Consider the following 21,041-nt stretch of genomic DNA (forward strand, 5'->3'; position numbering starts at 1 on the left):
CAGATTCAGGTCACCAAGAGCAGACCACCACTAGTGCCCTACCTTCTCTCTTCCTTAAAATCTGCAGTCCTCCCTCAGTCACCACTCACCCCTCTGGTGCAGAGCGATTGCCACCAATTATGAACCCAGCCAAGGCAGTGGCACTCTGAGGAACCTGGTTGATTTTCACAGACAGACATGAATGGAAAAAATAGGGCTCACCAGATACAGCAGACAGTTGGGGTGGCAACATTGCCTCACCAGCAGCTACCATGTAAAGACAGTGCCGGGCTTCCTGATTCCTTTAGAGATGTTCCTAAGCCTTTTTAAATTTTTCCAATGATGTTTGTAAGCAGATTAATGCTGGAGATATGTATGAACCCAGCTTGGCTGAAGTGCCCTGAGCCATCCTATATTACCAGGAAAGAAACACTGATGGTAGAGTTTGGTAAACAAAGCTCTTGTGACGTAATGGGGACATCGACCCTTTCAGGAATGTGGGAAGTGGTGGACCTAGACATACAACACCAAGCGTGTACCAAATCACTGGTTGCAAAAGAAAAAATTCTGAGAGCTAACAATAACAGCTTCAAACTTTGTTCCCTTTGAGTTCTCAGGGCCCCTTGGCCCTCATTAATAAATAACAAAATATACAAATTAAGAAACAAGAAAAACAGAGAGACAGAGGAACATAAATAAGGGGAAAAGGGAAAGGCACTTTGCTCGAGAAAGCTGGACTGGATTCCCAGCTCAGGACAGCTCTTTGCTCACTACAGCTTGAAGATGCCAAAGTAGGTATTGCCATGGTTATAATTCACTTTTGTGGAGTCTGTCACATTGACAAAAACCATGTCATCTTCCCGGAGGTTGAAGACACCTCCCACACGAATGGATTGAAGTCCACAGTTGGACTTTGAGGTGTTGTATGTCTTTTGTCCTTTCAGCAAGACCCGGTCCACCTCCTTAGGGATATGCAAATAAATATAGAGGGTGAAGGGTGCTGTAGACTCTTTCACTGTGCAGAAGCTGACTTGGCAGTAGATGTAGTAGAGCCCTGCTTCCTCCACCTTCAGTTTCCCCTCCTTGTTGGAAATCAAGCTGTTTGTGGGGCCATACATGGTCTCCTTCCACTCCAGCACTGTAGAGAGAGAGCATGGCAGGTGAGCTCAGAGAAGGAGACTTCCAGTTTGGCAGGCTGATTTGGGGGGACACTCACAGACACCTGGCCTCAAAGTGTCTGTCTGTGGGGTGCAGTTAGTGGGGTAGCCAGCCCCGGACACATGCCCAGCCCAAGGGAGCAGGGACCCTTCCCCAGGGCTAGAGCAGGTTTAACCCATGTTGCTGATCTCTGGCTTTGTCAGCCTTGACCCGATATGAGAGTGGAGGAACATTTAGCTTCCTTCATCCAGCCAGGTGGAAGTGCTTAAGGAGGAAGATTGCCTGTGTTTACCACAGCAGACCAAACATTGTGTCACTTCTATTTGCTGCCTCCATGGACTTCAGTAGGACTCTCTCCAAGCCCTCAGAACATTAACAAAATATGCTGCAACTCTGCTTTTCAGAGCCTCCCATCCCAGTTTTTCCCTGCTGGGGGCTGCCTTTCCTTCAGAGTCCTTCATCCTCCTGGCCTCTGGTGAGACTTTATCAAGGGAGAGAAATTAACATTGCACAGTTGCAGAGCTGTAAGGGCTTAGCACAGTGAGTGCTGCTTCCCATTGCCAGGGCCATGGCCCATGCAGATCAGGTGCTGCCATGGATTTTGGGACACTTATGGTGCCATCAGGGTAGCTCATGTAGTTGGTGCAGATAAGCCGATACAGAGACTTGGAATCCATGTCTGGAGGGGCTGAGCTCTGCTATGACCTCTGGAATTTGTCCTCTGCCTTTCCCAGCCTACAGAGACATCTAGAAGAGCAGCCACGGGGAGCAACTCTGCTCCAAGGGGAATAATGGGTTCAACTGCTCCAGCCCAGAGACAGTGCGCCATGGGTAGTCCTGGGGAAGCCATGCAGCCCATGGGCCTTGACCAAGTATCCCACAGGGATGTTTCCCCACACAGAGTTGAGCTCCAAGCAAATACTGCTCTCTAGATCCTGCTTTATAGGCTCAACAACTGCTTGAGCACGGAGTTTTAAAATACAGCGTTTCTCACTTCTTTGATGTTATCTTACACTAAGCTTTCCACAGGTTGACTGAGCTCTGGGTGAAATACTGCGTCAGAGATGGAAAGAGCAGTTGCCGGTTACTGTCAGTTACTCCAGAATTAATTCAAAAGTGCTCAGATTGTGAAATCCTTGCCAGATGGAGTGATTGACCTTGCAAGCTCATACTCCTTGCTGTTGTGGGAAGTCCCTCAGCTAAATCTACCCTGGGGGACAGAGCAGCGAGAGCAGCCATGGTCAGTACAGTGGGATGCAGAAATGCAAAAGGACTCAGATATATTTCCCAAATCTAATGTGGCCATGGCTTAGAATAATTGCAACTTGATCAAATCAGTTTGGAGCCCTAGGTTGCAATTGTGAAGTCCTCAGCCAGCCCATATTGCTACCAGAGTTGCTATGGGTGAAAAGAGGATTAAATCAGCAAATGCAAATGTGAGCAGAGCCCTCCTGCAGCAGCCACCTCAGCAAAAGATGGCCAGGAGAGAAAAAAATCCATTTCAAGAACAAAAGAAAAGGTTGTTTTCCTTAAATATAAAAAGTTTTCCACTCATAAAAAACTCTGGAAAGATTAAGCCCCTGTGGTGCATTCCTAGGAAGGCACACACAGGGCTACTGAGGACAGCTGGGATGTGCGAACCCTACGTGGAACAGATGCACGTGGCGATGTGATCTTTGGGAAGTTTGTTGTGTTTTGGGGACATGCTTTCATGTTGGAGTTGTTCTGTTCCTGTCTCTGCCCTTAGAGAGCCACATGGCTGGACTGGGAATGCACACTGCTGTGTTCCTCTGGCTCCCTGGTCGAGGTAGGATGGAGTGAGTCTGTCTTACCTGAGCCGGCCTTGTTGCTCTGCTGACCTGCCAGGTGAACTGCAATTGGCTCCTTCTTCTCTGCTGCAATTTAGAAAGGCCAGTGTTACTGATGCCTTAGCACCCACCGTTTCCCCCGTGCTCCTCTCCAGCAACTGCAGCACCTCCCGCCCTTAATGTTTCTCTACAGGCCAAGACATCATCTCCAGATTCCACCTCTAACCCTGAGTGAGGCAGGACGTGGCCTCCACTCAGCAAAGATCTGCAGGTGCCTCTGAGGTGAACCTCTGATGAATAAAGCCTGAGGAGGAGATGGTGACACCTTACCTGCCATTGGATGAGCCCACACCTCACCTGCCACAGATGTCTCATTCTTGTGCATCAAATGGGGATGCTCATGGTGCTCAGGACCTGTGATGTAAAAGGACCACAAATTTAATTTTAGATTCAATTTCAACAACTTCAGACTGTCTATTCTAGCACTCAGAACTGCCTGCCCTGGGGAGACAGCCATGCCCAGTTCCCCTCTGCCAGCCCACACTGAGTTCAGCCCGACCTGCTGGGAGATGCTCCAAACCCCAACCCATCCTCTGCCTCCACACCATGCCCTAAGAAACTACTGGGCTGTTAAAGGAAACCCCTTCCCAGGCCAAGGAACTCCTCCTGCCCCAGCAGCCATGAGTGCACTGGTTACACCATGAAACTCACCTCTCTGCATATCAAACTTGGGCTGCTCCTTGAGGGGTCTGTCCTGTTACAACAACAAAAATACATGGAGTTTTTTTCAAAATCAATGATTTTGAAATCTTCTATATGAAAGATGCTCTGGTCACTGCTGGGGTTGCTGATATTCAGCTCCAACAGCCCCATCAGCTCTTGACAGAGGATATCCAAAGCCAGAGAGCCCCTCTTGTACCTTCCCCAGCTTCACACATGACCATGGGCTGTTTGTAGCAGGGATTTTTTAGGGTTTATGGTCTTAGTTTTTTTTCAATTAAAATGATGGGTAAAGCTTATTGAGAACAATAAGATAAACAAGAAAAACCTCCTTTTCATGTGGGAGAGCCATGCTGCAAGTGCGACCAATGTACATCCCTGCCCTGCAGTTGGGGTTTTCAAGACTGCTGAGGATGGCCTACCTCAGACATAATTTTTGGTGGTCTGTTGGGTACTGTTGCAAACCTGAAGGTTTAGCTGAGGCAAGTTTGTTGTCATCAGGCAGTGACAATGAGGAAGTAATGTTCCTCTCCTGTCTACTCTGGCCAGCACAGTCACTCTTAAGCAGTGAATTCAGGGTTGAGCAGGACAAGAGCACCTCATCCCTGCCTGGGCATCCCTCAGACACTCCAGGAAGATCCTGCAATGCAAATTGGTTCTTCTGCACCAAATGTGAGGAGCCACTGCTCCAACTAGAGATGCCATCCCTGAGTCCATGGGGTGGCAATTTGCACAGCACCCTCATGCTCCTCCTCACTGGTTGGCAGGAGCTCTGTTTCCTGGCCCAAGCCTTGCACTGTCATTGACGCCTGGGCAAAGTGGGCAGAAAAGACTTCACAGTGGCAGGTGAGATGAGCACCCCCACAGCCACCCAGCACAGGACTGGAGCTAGGTGCCAGACAGCAGAAAATCTATTATTTTCAGACCAGAATCAGGGAGCAGAGAGAAGGTAGCTGCAGTTCCATCCCACCCACAAGCTCCAACCATACCATGCAGCATGGCATGTTGCAGCTGGATGTGCTCTGATCAAGAGCATTTTAGGAAAAAAATCAATTAAGTTTTTCAATGATATCAATATAGTGTAAAAACAATACAGTATAAAAAGGGCATGTGCTACACAGCCCTAAAGTAAAGGGCACCCATGGTTAGAAAAAAAAAGCCTGAGGTGAATCTCTGTGTGTGACTGGGAGCCCCTATTCCCCTTCAGCAGGATCTTTATCCACTGAACACCCTGTACCTTGCTCTGGATGTTCTGGAAGCTCTTTATAATTTTTTCACAGTCCAATAATGTTGACTTCTGACCTTCTGCTGTCTGACACTTCTGTACTTTCTTCAAGAAGATGTAATCTTCATTTAAGCTCAACACCTCTTCCATCTGCCAACAGGGGAGAGAAGGAAGGGTCCATAGAATGTTAGTAGGAAACCTGCAACATCAGGCAGCAGAGCCATGCAGCATTCCTGCCAGCAATAAATGCAGCCTGGGCAGCTCAGGGTTGGATGTTCAGCACTGGGATGAGGTGGGTAGACAAACTGTGGGCTGCAAGAGTTCCCACCAGACACTCAGCACAGCATCTGTGCCCTCATCCACTGGGAACTGAACCCATGGAGCTCACCCTGACTGACAATGCTATCTGAGAGGAATATTGCTCAGGATCTATTTTCTATCACCTTGATCATTAATTTAAATGTCCATGTCTGACTTTTCCTAAAGGCACAGAAATCTCAGTGGGTGGCTCAGGGGTTGGACTTTTCAGCTCCTTCCCCAACAGCCCCAGGAAGCAGCTGGGATGTTCACTCAGCCCCTCACTGACCTGTCCTCACAGAGGGGCTCTAAGTTTTTTATGGTCACTTATTGACTAAAAGCATTGCCAGCAAAACAAAACAACATATGGGTTGGTGCTGAATTGTGCCAAGACCTTCAGATTAAAAATAATAATAATAATCAGAAAGCCAATAAGAATATAATTAAATGCATCCAAATACTGATTTTTAAATTTACACCTGTTTGGCTTTTTGCCGTTTTTTTGTTCTATGTAAAAACTTAACATTCAGTTAAATGGTAAAGAGAAAGTGCAGCTGGACATGAGGACACACAGAGAGCTCAGTACAGGCAGCACTAGGATGTGGAGGGTCAGATTTGAAGCCCTGACACAAGCTCTGAGGGCAACTGAAATCCTCTTGCCACCTGTGACTGCATTTCAGCTGCCTCTGATCCTCAGCCATGTCCCTTGCACTCACATTCTCTCTGCCAGAGACCCTCTACACATACCTACAGGACAGTCTGTAACCTCCATGCCATGAAGTTCCCTTTCAGCCCTCTGATATTTAAGCCCCGCTAAGCTCAACATTGCTCTCCATCTTTGTAGATCAGAAACCACACACTTGAATTTCAATTTAAGTTGAAACAACACATGTGAAAATCAGTAACATCCACCGTATCAATGTATCTGGTAAGAAAAATGCATTCTGGATTTTAGGCACATATTTCTTTAGCTGGCAGTCATTTCTGGCTTGAAGGAAAGTAGCTTTAGATTGGTGATTTTAGCCATCATGCAGTGCAGCTGTATCCATACCAACCTCAAAATCAGCTTTCCAGACTTTAACTTTTTTGTAAATATTGTCCCAAGTATGGGGCAGGATCGCTAGTACCATGTACCTTCAAAAACTGAAAGTACTAAGGTCCAGTCTTTTCTTTCCTAAACTGAAAGACAACATCTGAAGGTAGATGTTTGTAAAATCACTGAAACACTAAAGAAAATTTCATTTCTGGACCTTTCATCCTCTCAATTAGTGTCATAGTGTTAATAAGTGCTACAAAACCAGAAAACCCACCACTGAGCCTAAAATAGCCACTTGCATGTCTGAACCACATCCTCTCATCCACAGACTAGCCATCAGCAGCCACGTTTACTCTTAATGTCACTTCTTGATTGCTCATTCTCTTTTTGTTAGCAAGGGGAATAGACCTCTTCTCCTGCATACATCTTTGTGGCAATTTAAAGCAGAAATGAGAACATGGGTGTGATAAATGATACTGCTACCTCTATTCAATGGTCAGCACCATTCTCCACCATGTTCATCCTCTTGGTGAGCAGATCTCACCAGAGTCAAACCATGCCAGCAATCCAGCAGAGACAGAGACAACCTTCTCTCTCCACTTACCTTATCCATCTTCATATGAAGATACAAACAGAAGAGCACGGTCCCAATGGTCTGCACTACAATAAATATAGCGAGGAAGCCCATGAACATTTTCATGATGCCAGAAGACGTGCTGTTGATGGGACGGGATGCCTCAGGGCCATAGGGTTCGTTCATCCTCTGTACACGCTGCTGTGGCTCCTCCAAATGTGCTGCTTGCAAGTAGCATGAGAACTGTTGTGCGAGCGCCCACTGCTCAGGGGATACAGGCTATAGCAACCTACACTTCCTGGAAAAAGCTCTTCGTAGTGGGTAGGTTTGTTCACTACTATCTCCCACAACAACAACAAAAAAGTTTCTTAGACTTTCTTATCTGTTGCACTTCCATACTTTTCCCTACTGCTCTACCAGAAACAGAGAGAGGTTCTTATTTCATATATTTATACTTGCCCTTGAATCGTTCCAAAATATTCCCTGGTGGGTTTTTTTTTTTACTGCTGTGGATGAAAGTTTTGTGGCAAGTTGCCTCAAAAGAAATGAAGACTGAATACAAGCACAGAGCTGCTGAGCAGTACTGTGGGCTGCCAGAGGCTGGGAAGCACTCAGAATTTGGTTGTTTCTCAAAAGGGGAAGAATTTTTTTTTTGCTTTTTATTTCCTCTAAGAGAAAGATGATTTCTGCAGTGAAGATGCTTGGTGGAGGCAGGTGGGTTGTGTGGGTTTCTGCTTTCCCTTGTGCTCTCTATGGATGATGTCTCTGTCTGGGTAGGCTGGATGATCTGGGAGAAAGGATCATCTGTACAGACACAGCTGTGGGCACAGCTTTCATGTTCCTCAGCAGACAGTGGGACTTTGGCCGTGGTGCTTGGCCATCAGTTTGGAGAAACAAGTTTTAAGCAGCTTTCTTCATACCTTAGTGAGATGCTCACCCTGTACCGAAGGGCACAAGCCATCTCATCCCTGTTACCTGTATCTATGTACATTGGCATGAAAATGGCGGTTGGGGATACCAGGTATTCCTGCCAGCTTCTGATCTCCCAGCGTCACTGCCAAACAACTTTGAGGAACCCATGCCCCCTCTACATTCTGACCCCTCTCAAGGTGGCTGCAGGGAGGTGAGGTCCTGCCCCCCAGCTCTTAAGCAGTCCAACATTCATGAGTACATGTAACACTGCTAAAATAATATACAGTAAATACCAGGGGGTCCTCATTGTTTCCAACAGGGGGCAGACCTCATTTTCTCCATGTAAAGAGAATGAATTTGGGGGATTGTTGGGATGCAGAGGAGGGGGGCTGCAAGAATATGTTGGGAGAGGGCTGGGCGCTGGTTTGAAGGCTTCATCATAGAGTTGTTTTGGATGTCATGTGCTAGAGGAGATGTCCTTATCAGATGTGCACACAGTGTTGCAAGAGGACATGAAAAGGGTCACACTCACCTGTCAGAATGTGAGATGAGGAAAAAAGGGAGGTTTATTTTGGGATCTTGACTATATAGTCTTTGGGATTTGGTCGAAGATTGGGGGACGAGAGAAACAACTCTCTGATCCCAGTGATCAACTTAGAAGTTCATCAATTTGTTCTTCCCCCTAGAATATATTATTTACTAAACATCAGTTTTTGTTTATTTTACAATGCATGAGAAAGCTCCAGTAGAATGAGAAACAATCAGAAGGCTGAAAAATCAGGGTGACACACACAGCCAATACAGGGTTGGATCCTGCCAAGGCAGGAGGGTAGGGAACATGTCCTGCTTGCCAGCAGCCCTAGGAGAGGAGGGTACACAGTGCCTTTTGGGGCTGCTTAGAGCACTGCAAGATGGAGTCCAGCATCTGTTTTTGCTATCTGCCTTCTCTCCTGCATCCTGCCTGTGTGGTTAAGGTGCTGTGAGCTGCAAATGCAAATGCTGATAACAAAGCACAAACATCTCTGCAACTGAATCAGGGTTTGACCTTAGCAGATCACTGTGCTACAAAGTATAACATCCCTATTACAAGTGTGGGATGGCTCCAGGGTCTTTGGGGGCAGCAATTGAGTAACCAGGGCAGAGGACAGCTCAGGGCTGAGGCCCTGGCTGGTGCTTTGGAGTCATGAAATCCTTCAGCTTGCCAGGACAGTCACACCTCTGCAGTGATGGGTAGGGCTCATCCTTTGGGAATAGGCTGCCAGCTCCGAGGTCAGCCCCACTTTTGCCTTCTAGAGGAGAGAGTAGCTGCTGGAGTCCTTCCCCCTGAGTGCTTGTACTCTGAGGGCTGCCCACACATCCTGACCATCCAAGGGCTGCCTTGCTGCTCACCAGGCCTTTCCAGTCTCCTTAGCAGTGTCCTCCCAGTAGCACCAAGGTGACCCAAACAGTGCTGGGGATACATTAGTTGTGTCCCCAAAGAGGGTCTCCTCAGCATCACTGAGCTTTGGACACAGTCCCTTAGGCTTGCAGCTCTGCTGTGCAGAGGACCAAGCCCACACATGGCCTGGGGCCACTGCCAAGTGACTGATTTTACTTCTTTTTCTCTTAAAATTGCCATAATCTTTGGAAAGGCCAAGCCTGGACCCTTCTCATGCATCTGGGCTGACATCAGGCTCCTGCATATTGTCCCTACCATGGCAAGTTTTCCACAGGCAGAAAGACATTTGAAAATTCCCAAAAATGCCCCAGACAGCTGAAGGCCACAAGGCCAAAGTGGGGAGCAGCCCCAGCTCCCCAAAGTCTTCATGCTTTGCCTTACCCCATCACAGTCACCAGCATTTTCCAGGACTCTAATTTAGAGTTTCCTCTAAATTTAACACGTCTGGGGGAAGTCACTACATGTGAAACTAAATTACATGCCAAGTCATCACTTAATACTGTTCCCAAATGTGTTGGGACAGAGGCAGCCAATAACGTGTGAAACCACAGTGCTGAGTGTTGAGAGAGTTTTTGCACAGCTGTTCCTGAGGCCTGGCTTTCTCCAGTAGACAAAACCTTTCCAAAGATACTTGTGTAAAGCCATCTGCTTCACTGAAATGAGAAGAACCTGTAGGAAACGTTGAAAAGCCCAAGCATATTGCTGGTCCCATTGCATACACCTTGATGAGGAGGCTGGAGTCTTGGATGGGCTGACAGATTTGGTGAGGAGGATGGGGAAAGGCTCCAGTTTTGGGTACCCAGTGCAAAACATCACCAGTTGGCCAGCTTGCACTTCAAACCAGGAAACTGAGCTCCTCCTCAGCAGCACCCTGATAGGAGAAACCAGGTGGAAAATATGACAGTGAGGATCCTGGCAGAGGTTCAGCAGCAGCAGGTCCTCTTCAGGAAACCGTTGCTCCACACCAGCAATGCAGCCCCTTGCTGCTGCAGCTGGCAGGGAGCAACCCTCAGGAGCTGTCCACTCTGCAGCACCTGGTCCTGAGGCTGCTCTGGCTCACCTGGACCACCATGGCTGCTCTGCCAGCAGTGTTGGATTGGACAGTGGGAGCTGACCAAGCTCTGTGGCAGGCAGACCCCCAGTGAACCATTCTGGCACCTTTGCTGTTAAGGGCCAGGCAACTCAGGGACCTGCTGCAGCCTATGTGGACTCATTGGCCCCTTTGGACATGCTCTGTTGCCAGCTCACATGGATAGTAGGGATGGGGGCGATGAAGATTCCTGACTCTTTGGCTGTTGTAGGAACATTGGGAAGCATAGCAGACTGGGAAACACAGTCTTAGGGAAGGTGTGGCATGATCCAGAGAGGACCCAACACCAGAAGGAAGAGTCTGCTTTCATGGGATAATCCCAAGGAAGACGAAGCCACATCTTCACCCAATGACAAGCCCATCACCAAGAAACCAACTGGGTTTTCTTTCACCTCCCACCAACTCTCTGAACGTAACCATGCCCACCCACTTGTGAACCCAAACTGGCACAGTTCCTCCAGCCAGACAACCCCTGGGTGAGACAAGGGGAAAATGTGATCCATTGCTTGCATTCCTGTTGCCCTAGTTGTGGTATTTCCGCTGATCAGCAAATTGTCTCCATTTGTACTCAGGGTTCTGAGTTTTGTTTACAGAGAAAATATCCGGTTGCCTACCCCTGTGATCTCTCAAAGGCTGGGAGCATCTCTGCAGGCAGCAAGGTGAAAGCTATGTGAAGAGAGTGATTTTTTGGGTTTTTTTTTGATGCCCACTGTGATTTCTTGACTAGCTTTTTAAAATGTGTTGCTTGCCCCACACGGTATTTACAATTAACAAAAGCTGGGTGTTGTACAATGCTAAGAACAATACACTCAAAAAGAAGATTTTATTCTGAGTCAGAAAAAGAGTTTGCCTGCAATGCCGTGGGAGGGATGCAAAAAAGAATCTATGAGAGAAACCTAAATTAAGTCCCTTCAGCCCAGGGCCAGGGGCAAAAGGGCAATTTGAACTTTCTGTCACTTGCTTTTTCACTTCTTTAGATTTTTCACTCTCCTGTATCTCTCATGTCTCCAGGACAACCCTGTCATCAGAGAAGAATAGGGAACAGAAATAGCCAGAGAGTGGCGGAAAACATCACCAGCATCCGGAGAAGGAAAGGTTGCATTGCGGTTTCTGTTCATTATCTACCTCAATACGAATAAGAGAAAATTCTTAGAGTCCAGAGCAGCAAAAAGCAGTTTCAGGGAGAGAAAAACATGTCACTGCTTGTGAAAGTCATATCCCCTTGTGGAAAAGAAAAGCAGAATATGCTAGTTGTAGCTGCCATGGTGGCAATTGCAGGCTGCAGCCTCAGCTCAGCCATGGAGAAGCCCATGTGGAGATGAGCAGAAGTTCCAAGCTCCAGCAGATGTGAACACGGGTGGTCCCAGCAGGCAGATCAGATCAGATGTACAGTGTCATCTCCACTGCATTTTACCTGCAGATGTGAGCAGACATCTGCCCCTATAGACATCTTCTCTGCCACCCTCCAGACTAACAAAGCACAATAGAAAAAGAGCAACAGGGGGTGGCACTGGGGTGCTGCTGCCCCTCTAAGCAGCCTTGTTCCAAGGGTCACTTCCCCCTGTGCCACTTCCCTCCTTACCCCCTCAGCTCCTTGCCTTTCCGTACAATCCGCATTTGCATCCTGAGCCAGCCTTTTCCCCAGGGGGCTGTGGTGGGTGGAGAGCAGGAAACAGCAAAGAAACAAGCCCCAGTGACCCCACAGAGGATGGAGGGCCTCAAAGGGCATGTGGCTTTCATGCCACATCTGGGTGACAATGCCAGCCTTGCTGTGCTGAGCCACAGAGAGCACCTGACCTCAAAACTGCTGATGCTGAGCTTTGCTGTAGCTGCAAAACCACAAATGGCACTAGAAACTTCTTGCTGTGAAGGCTGCACCTACTTTTCCCAGCTTTCTAAAAATAGAGCCCAGTGTGGGGAGGACCACGGCCCCGGCCCTGCCAAGCAAGCCCCTCTTGTCTGAGTCAGGGCAGAAGGCAACAGAACATCCCATGCCTCCCTCTAATGTCGGTCAAGTGTTGAAAACTGCTCTCTCTGCACGAGGTGCAGAGGCCTGTGCCCATCAAAACCGCAGTGAAACGCCCCGACGAGGCTCTGCCTTTTCACATTGTGAAAGGAGAAGGGAGGAGTGGGGGAAAGCAAAACCTGGGGAGGCTGCAGGGCTGGCGGTGCCACCTCTGCCTCCCACGGCGCGACGCGATGGGTAGGTGGGGAGGGTCCTACATCATCTTTGTATCTCTTCTTCCTCTCTGCCTGCCCCGTTGAGACAAAAGGCAGACAAGGCTGTCCGTTCAGCATCCGTGTGGGACACACAAACAAATTAAAGCCTCGAGAAGAGAGGGAGGATTCTGCTGTTCTCTCCCCGCTGTGGAATTTAGTCCCTGTCAGTCACGACTGCAGCTGGCTCCAAGCACTTGCTCGGCTCCACAAACAAACTTGGCACTATCCAGCCTTGCCACAGCAGAGCCACCTCAGCTCCCACCACCCCAAAAGGATCCCTGACCACCGGCTGGGACATGGCAATGGTTGAAAGCTTTGTGCCCCATAGACAGTTTCACAGCTCTCACAAAGTCCAGGAGGAGATGTACAGTGCTGGGATGGATGGGTTCACGAGAATTTTGTGTAGGTTTGTGTCATGGGAGATGGGTAAGACACAACCTCAACCAGCTGTCATTCTACTCAGCCTTTCTCTCCTTACCCTGTCTCCATAGGTAGAGGTTTCCAGTGAGCCCTCACCATGGCTAGTCCTAGGCTGACCATGCCTGGTTATTCGTTTGCAGCTGCACAGCAACACACCCTGCAGCAAATCATCTAGATCCTGACTGGAAATTATCAAGACATGAGCAATATCCCGAGGCAGATTTGCAGCCACTAGTTCAATCTTTTGCCTGTTTCTTCTTCCGTCACACCACAATTCCCATGCCAAGGCAATATTTAATTAAAATTACTCATCTTTCCCCAAACCTTTTACACATTGAGCTCCACAGGGCTCTCATCATAGGGCTTTCTTCACCACGATGGGAGTCACATCTGTGGCTCTTTACTCATCCCCTTTGACAGCTGTCATTTCTCCACTCTCCTCATCAATCTTTGGATGCCATGGGGGCTTGTGGTCTAATCTCCAGATAACTAGGATCCCGTTGGGGCCACACAGAGCCCCAAGGTGAGCAAGAGTGAGTGACACTGCTGTCAGTGGCAGGAGAGGAGCCAAGCAGAGTGAGCAGCCAAAGGTGCAAGGAGCAGACAAGGAACACTGCTCTGACCTGAGAGCTCAGGGGAGGAAATCCAAGCTGCTAACCAACCCCAGGACTAACCAACCCCATGGAGAAGGCAGTGCTAGGGCAGCAGGGATCTGTGCTCAGGTTGAAATTCACATGTATCCATCTCAGGCTGGGAACCCAACCAAGACACTGGATGCAAAGTCAGAGGCAGCAAAAGCAATCTTGAATCTCTTGCAAAGCAATGCAAAGGCAGAGCAGTGCTGCCTTCCATGCATGTATAGACACTGCAATGGTGTCACACAGCCATTTTGCCTTGGAGCTATAAGCTGAGGTGCTCTGAGCAGGTCATGTTGGCATCACATGGAGCCATTTCCCTGCATGCTTCCACTCCTGTTGCAGCTGTGGCACTGGTGGGATGTGTGGGAATGCTCAGCCTGGCTCCAGACCCAGCTTGCTCCTCAGCCAGGCAGAATATCTCCAGCCTTGGGGCATCTTGGTAATAAATGCACCACAAAACCCCTGTGAACCTGTGAGAGGAACAGCAGAGAGCAGAGAACAACTCTGCCATCTACTGATTCCTCCAGCTCCTCTCCCTGCCCCATCCATACCTCCATCTCTGCCTCACCCAGCCACCTGGAAAATTGCAGCTAAAAATGAAGGGACTCCACGCTGGGATGTGATGCCACAGGAGATGCCAGAGAAGCCCTGCACTCTTCCTCACATGCTGCCTCACCTGCCCAGTGGCCCAGGGATGAGGTCACAGTTCAGGTGCAGACAAAGGGCTTTGTGGGGAAAAGAGCAAAGTAAAGCTGCAAAAGCTGCTCCTGACAAAACCAGTCCTTTGTGCTGATGCCAGGGACAAGACCTGCTTAAAGAAAAGAGGAAGTCTAGTTTTCATAAAGCACTTATGCTTCAGGAATTCCTCTGTCTGAAGAGACCTCAGGTGTAGTTTTCCTTTGCAAGGAAGCAGCACCTCATGATTGGTGAGTGTCGTGTCCAGGTGCACAATGGCTTTCCTTACAGTCCATGGGAGAAGGGCTGGCTCAGCGTGTCCTCAGACCAAACACTGGCAGACACAGCAGGGAAGAGTGGGTGACAGCCCCAGGTGAGCCTGGCAGCCCTGACACCACGACCAGAGGGAGTGCAAAGCCTGGTTTGGGCTGAGCACTGACCTTGCTTAGCTGGTTCTGCTTATGAACAAAGGAATATATACAACCCCCACATAGAAGTGGATGTTCCCCTTTTCGAGGAACTCCTGACTGTGGGCTGAATATAGACATCTGAGCAGCACAATCAGCCATCAGAGCCATCAGAGGTGGCTCCAGCCTGGGTAGATCACAGCCAGCAAGGCTCTGATGTGCAAGTAGGGCATCTCCAGGAGAATACTGCAGCCTCAGCTCCTGCATCCTGCTGATGCTGGGAGCAAAGCTCCTACAGTTTCTAGGTACCAGAGGCTCTTACTGGAAGACACAAGGTGTTTCTTGGAGCTCACTGTCTAGTTACAGAGGCTGAGAGACCTCAGCTCATCTCACGTTTACCACAGGGGCCAGAGGTGCATCCAGGTAGCACTTGCAGAACACTAGCCCTTCTTGGATCCCCATGCCCAGCCCGTCTCCCACCCTACTCAGGCTATGTATGATGGGCTGGTGGCTGGAAACCCCTGAACGTATCAGGTGCTTCATCCTTGCCAGAGCTTTCCCATAAGATGGGAAAAAACTGTGTAGAAAAAAACAGAGAAACATGGCTTGTTCAACCTCTCTGTTTCAGGAGATGATGGGGCTAAAAAAACCCCAAAACTGAGATGATTACCCACATGCAGGTCCCCCACGATGAAGTCACCCCAGAGGAACAAGTTTCTTATGGAGAAGACTCCTGCAAACATGACTCATGCATAATAAATCAGACACTTCATGGGTGGGTGCTACTTATGGGTCCAGATCACCACGTCAGATTGCAGGGCCATGGGATTTCAGCTTCTTTGCTGGTGCCCAGGCTCATTCAGACTCCCCAGCAGCACATCCCTGTGCCCCCTTGGAACAACCATGCCCTTTACTTTGGCTGATGAGGTCTGGCCTGGGGACACATAGATACTTTTCAGGACACACCTTTTCTTTCCAGAGCAGGTCCCTAATAAGCTCAGGCTATTGGACATATCTCTTCTTCACTTGAATGAGTTACCAAACCCCAGAGGCTGTAGTTCTCTTCTAGCAGAAAAGCAACTTATTTCAAAGCGGAAAATCTTTGACCTAAAACCCCCTGCACAGCTGGAGGGAAGTATTATACAGAGGTGATGCAGTCAGAGAGGCTTGAATTCTGGAATGGCCACTTGCTGCAAAACACAGTGAAAGGAAGACAACCTAGACACCCTGTTCAAGGAAAACACTACAAGAACTAAGCCTAAGGACAGGGAAAAAAGGATCATTTCTCCCCAGTGTTCAGGGAGGGAAAAATGAACATGCAACAATCACCATTTTGCTGAGCCACAAGAAAATCTACCCACATAAGAACTGTGTTGTCATCTCTATGACAGTAATTGGGGGAACCATACTGGAAACCAGGTTCAGTGGTTGGACAGAAAGGAAAGTAAACCTAGAGCACATCCTAATCTGTTCCCTCAGCATCAGCCTCCTTACATCCCCTTGCAGGCCATGAGCCAGCCAGGATGTGGATTCTGTTTGCCTTTGAGGTCTGTGCATATAGATGGACAGATCTGGAAAGCAGGACATTCCCTTTCTCTTGCTGCCTGTGTCTGTTTCCTTATAATGCCTTAGATAAGTCACCTGGTCTCAGTTTCATCACTGGTGAAATGAGACATCTCTGTCCAGAGGTATAAACAGCCAAATAGATTCAGCCTTTATAGAAAAATAATCAGTATGCCAGCACTAATCTACAGAGCAATATAATTTCAGAGTGTATTGTATCTCAAAGAGAGACTGCAGAATAAGCAAAATATTTTTCCCCCACAAGATGAGTCTGTTTTGGACATGATAGTAATTGCACAGTAATGTCCAAGCCCTTACGTCAAAGCTTTTTCATCTCACCTCCCTCCCCTGTCTTGTTGGGTGTCTAGGTGGGCATCTTGGCAAGCAGGTCTACCCACCACAAGGTCTCAGCCCTCCCACAAGCTACCCTTGAGTTCTGGCTCCACAATGCAGCTCCTGAGGAACATCACTACCATTCCTGGCTTCCTTATACAGGAATTCACCCTAATTTTCCAGGAAGTGAGCCGAATCACTACAGCTGCTAATGACATAGTGCAATGCTGAGTCTTGGTGCTGCCACAAGCACACAGCTGTGGAGCTGCATTGCAGTGACATGTAATGCTGACAGTCTCTAAGTCACAGCCTGGGTTTGGCGCAGGAAGCCAAATTTACCCAACAATTCTCTTCATAACAGCAGAGTATGCAGCCTCTGGAGTGGTTGTTGGGATCTTTGAAAAGAGGGCTCAGGGTTTTTTAAAGTTTTGCAGGGCAAAAAAATCAGTAGAACCAAAAGTAGGTTCACACCACAATGCCCACCCATGCAAAACTATCTTGAACCACAAAACCAGGTAATTGCAGAATCTCCTTCTAATGTTTACCAGGTTCATTTCCTGAGCACTGGCTGCTGCTTAAAGCAGCCTCAGAAGACTTCAGCTAGAAAGAACCCCTTGGTCTGCAATAGCCAGAAAACCCATTGAGCTTTCCTAGAGGGTAGAAGCACATGATTCAGGTCCCTGGGAATGAGCCCCAGTTTTCAAATAATCCTGAAAGTGTTTTGTATAAACCCAGACCTCTCCCATCACCTTCTTTCACATACCTGAGATCACAGGGAGAAGATGTAAAGCAAGATTTCCATGCTGTGTGCTGAGGATGGACAGGCATCTCCCAGGAGAATAGAGCCTGAAGTCCAAGGAAAGAGCTATATGGAAAGGCCAGATTTGATCAACAGCAGGTAATGGTATCTCTAAGACAAACTATGTCCTTTTAACCCATTTCAGGAGCTGCCAAACATTGTCCCCACTGACATCCACACCAGTTCTCCAGGTTCTCTTTGTTCATGGCCAAAGGCAGTATCACACAGAAAAGAAGTGGATAATCGCTCTTTGCTCTAAGCAGATTTACCAAAACCCTGAGCTATATCTCTCCAGACTTGGGAAGAAGCACAGTTTACAAACCCTTTGCAAAGGAGGGGGCATACCACAGGATGGGGACCCTTCTTGCCTGGCACAGGAGAAGCAATACTCCCTGGAAACCTCTGCTGCCATGTCCTCTTCACAGCCTGTGGATAATCTGTGTTCATAGGATGGGGCAACTTTCTGCTCCATCCCAGAATAAGGAGCAGTACCCTCCCTAGCAGCCACCACTACAGCCCTTTGCGTCATGGTGGCTCCTGCTGGGTGGCAAGGTGCCAATGAGTCATCCATAAAATTATGCCTCAGGTAGGAAAAAGGCCAGAACTTTGGACGAGAAATTAAATGGTCTTGAAATTTCATACCTGTCCTGGGCATATAAAGTACAAAATTCATAAGGAGCCCTTGAGAGGTTCATACATCTGTCCAATGTGCAGCCTTGGCAAGTACCAAACCCCAGCACTTGCAGCTCTGCAATGTGATTAAGGCCAAGGAAGAACTGACCAGACAAAATTCCTGTGTTCCTACAGGGTGTGGTGGTGACAAGAGCCCTCCCCTGGATTGGCAGCACATTGCCCAGTGGTATTGGTCCACACACACAACATTAGAGGATGTGGGATGTGGTTGCATGACACTCAGCACACACCATCACATGGAGCAAGAGCTGGAGCTCAGGAGACAGCAGGCATAAAACCCACCCTACATTAAGATCAAAGATGCAATGCTGATCTCCAAGAGCAGCTGATAACCAAGGAAATTAGGGATCCACCTTGTGCACAACAAAGTTTGCTTGTAACTTCTCACACTGGGGGGTTACATCCAGAGAGCTGCATTTTGGAGAGACCTGTACTTCCTGTTGTCCCCCAGAGCACCCCCGAGCTGGAAGCATCACATTTTGATCACACACTACAACAGAAACACTTCTTTCTCCTTGCTTCACTTTGTCTGATCCTTGCTGAGCTGCTCTACAGCTTTTATTTCCTCAACCCTGAGAATTCACTGATTTCATTGATGCAGTGCAGTAATGTGGCACTTCTCCAACCTAAACCTGATGGGAAGTTTGTCTCCCACACTACACTGTTTGACAGCAGCTCTGAGACACAACGTGGCTCCCTGCGAAGCAGTGGTAGCTGTTGAAGCCTGGAGCTTAGGAAGAAGGTCTGGCTTGCCTGCAGACTATTACTGTTGCCTTTCGAGGACTAAGGCATATGCAAAGCACTACGTCTGGAGCAGGCATGAACTTTGCAATATCTCTCTTCCACTGGGCATTGCAGGTGGCTTTACCAAATATCTTCCTCTCATATCGAAAGGCAAAAATGTATTATTTGCGTTCCCTGCTCTAAACCATTACTTATTCTTGGGTCTTTTGCTGTTTATACAGCCAATAGACTGTTCAAGGACTGCAGAAGAAGCAGAGTGTGACAAATGTCAAAGTCCTTGGATTCACTGAGCATCTTTTAATTCTGAACATCTCCACAGCAGATGAGCCTTGTCCTGATAGGGCCTCTTGGAATTAACATGCCAGCATTATGACATGGCATCTGTCACCCAGGAGCTGCACATATATCTCTCACAAGCCCCAGCAGCACTGTGAGGGTACTCACAAACCAGAAGCAAACCTGATGGCACATGTGCAAATACATTGCACACTCTCAGGCACACAGAGTGATAGTTACCAGGTGCTGGAATATGCAGAAGTAGACAGATGTTTGGATTTGCTGTTTTGACCGTTCTCACTCTCCTTCCAACCCAGAGGTGGAAGTAACACAAGGCAGGAGATAAAGAGAAAAACCCCAGAAAGCAAAGAAAGATGCAGCATTTGCTTCATCCAGTGACACAGGGGACTGTGTCAAAACCTGCTGCAGAAAAAAATACATATATAACAGGATGAGATCAAGCAGCCTTCCCAGCTGAGCCATACTGACACAGCTGGACTTCCTAAGTTAGGAGGAGGTGCTCATCCTCTGATCCTGCCACCCACACATCAGCAGCATCTAAGCACAACACAGAAGCCCAGCAACTGCTGGAGTATCACTGCAGAATAAATGATCACAGCACAATCACCAGTACTATTATTTCTCCAAAGATGATACACCAAAATTTTTGAAGAGAGGTTTAGAGAGGTCCAAGCTCTGGAAACAAATTAAAAAACAATGGATCACACGTATTCCTGGATATTCAGTTACACAGCAGCACTGAGCATTCAGAAAAAAACAAGACCAGACTAATTTCCTAAATGGGCAATAACAGTATCTTCTTTCACTTAGCCATAAAAACTACAGACTCTCAGTATTTTCCTGTATGCTAGATGAATGAAATGGAACTACTTGATTTTAGAGCCACCAAGGAATTAGACTGAAGTGATTGAAGCCATTGCTTCCAAAGGCTCTTAGATAAGTCCAGAAAAAAAACCAGATCTGAATGTAGGCTAGCAAGAAGGGGTCTTAGTTTCACATCCAACTACATTTGATCAGTGAAAACCCAAAAACTGGTTATTACCTGAATAATGTATCCAAACCTACTTCTGAATAATCATAAGTCATCAAAGTAGCTGTCAGCCAATACAGCCTCAGGAACATGCATCAAGAGCCAATGTAACAGCTTAAGAAGTCCTGCAAATGCTTAGAATTATTTGACTCATTTAATTGCTTAAATCAAGCCAAAATCCAATTTAATTATACCCTTATATACAAAGACAATGTCACAAATAACGCATCAACAGAAATAAGTGTTTAACACAAAGAAGTAAAACTGGTTCTGTGGCAGATGCTCCTTTACATATGTATCTATTTAATTACAGATTTCTCTCCCTCCTTTCAAGATTCATAAAAAAGAACACAATCCTAGAACTGCACAAACTGAACCAGAGAGACTAGAGACACTAATTTCTTTCTTTGGTCCTGCCTACAGAGATGTGCAACATTCCTGCTCTTATTGACATAAATAAAGTCAGAGACACGGGCAGGACTGCCACAGCTGCAGCTCCTGATGCTTCGCTGCATCTGAGGGAGCTTGTGTCTGCCCTCATAAGCATAAAGGGCAGAACTGGGCCAGGAAATCCTGGGCTTTTCAGTCTGCATTAAAGCAGATTTTTGTGCCTGCTGCAGCTGTGTGTATGAGAGACCAGGAGGTGGATTTGCACAGGGTTATAAATCTGGCTCTCACGGTTCCCAGTTTCCAAAACCATAGGAAGCATTCTTCCCAGACAAGAAGGCTGTTATTTCCCTGAAACCCCTCCCTTCCCAAGCTTCTTCATAGAGACAGGCAGCCGCGCTCATTAGTCACTGTTACACAGTTGTTTTGTGCCCTGCGACTTGTTGGTGTGGGAAAACTGCCTGGAATCAGAGCAGTCTAGCAGCCTGCTGCAGCATCACCACCCTGCAGGATGATTCCAGAGCTGCTTCCCAAGCTGTCATTTCTCAACAGTATTTTCAGGCTGCTTTCCTGTGAAGCACAAAAACAAACAGACCCC

The 21,041-nt window shown here is 47.7% G+C and overlaps 1 protein-coding gene across 1 annotated transcript; it reads right to left on the reverse strand.

Moving 5' to 3' along the window:
• Positions 1-457: 457 nt before the first annotated feature.
• Positions 458-7,039, reverse strand: LOC310923018 (CD40 ligand-like). Its single transcript, XM_083884072.1, has 6 exons — positions 6,828-7,039; positions 4,903-5,040; positions 3,657-3,699; positions 3,303-3,359; positions 2,970-3,032; positions 458-1,117 (listed from the first exon to the last, which is right to left on the reverse strand). Exons 1-6 carry the CDS (start codon positions 6,981-6,983, stop codon positions 750-752), a joined length of 825 nt encoding a protein of 274 aa, XP_083740198.1. The 5' UTR covers positions 6,984-7,039; the 3' UTR covers positions 458-749.
• Positions 7,040-21,041: the final 14,002 nt, after the last annotated feature.

The sequence above is a fragment of the Zosterops lateralis genome (genome assembly GCF_965231275.1).
Source record: "Zosterops lateralis genome assembly, chromosome: Z".
Classification (NCBI taxonomy): domain Eukaryota; kingdom Metazoa; phylum Chordata; class Aves; order Passeriformes; family Zosteropidae; genus Zosterops; species Zosterops lateralis.

Bases quoted from the DNA above. Each gene is read 5' to 3' on its own strand.
- LOC310923018 (XM_083884072.1), bottom strand. From the start codon at position 6,983: ATGAACGAACCCTATGGCCCTGAGGCATCCCGTCCCATCAACAGCACG. The intron at 5,041-6,827 runs GTAAGTGGAGAG...CCCTGTTGGCAG, and splicing joins TTCATATGAAGATGGATAAG to ATGGAAGAGGTGTTGAGCTT. The intron at 3,360-3,656 runs GTGAGTTTCATG...TTTACATCACAG, and splicing joins CAAGTTTGATATGCAGAGAG to GTCCTGAGCACCATGAGCAT.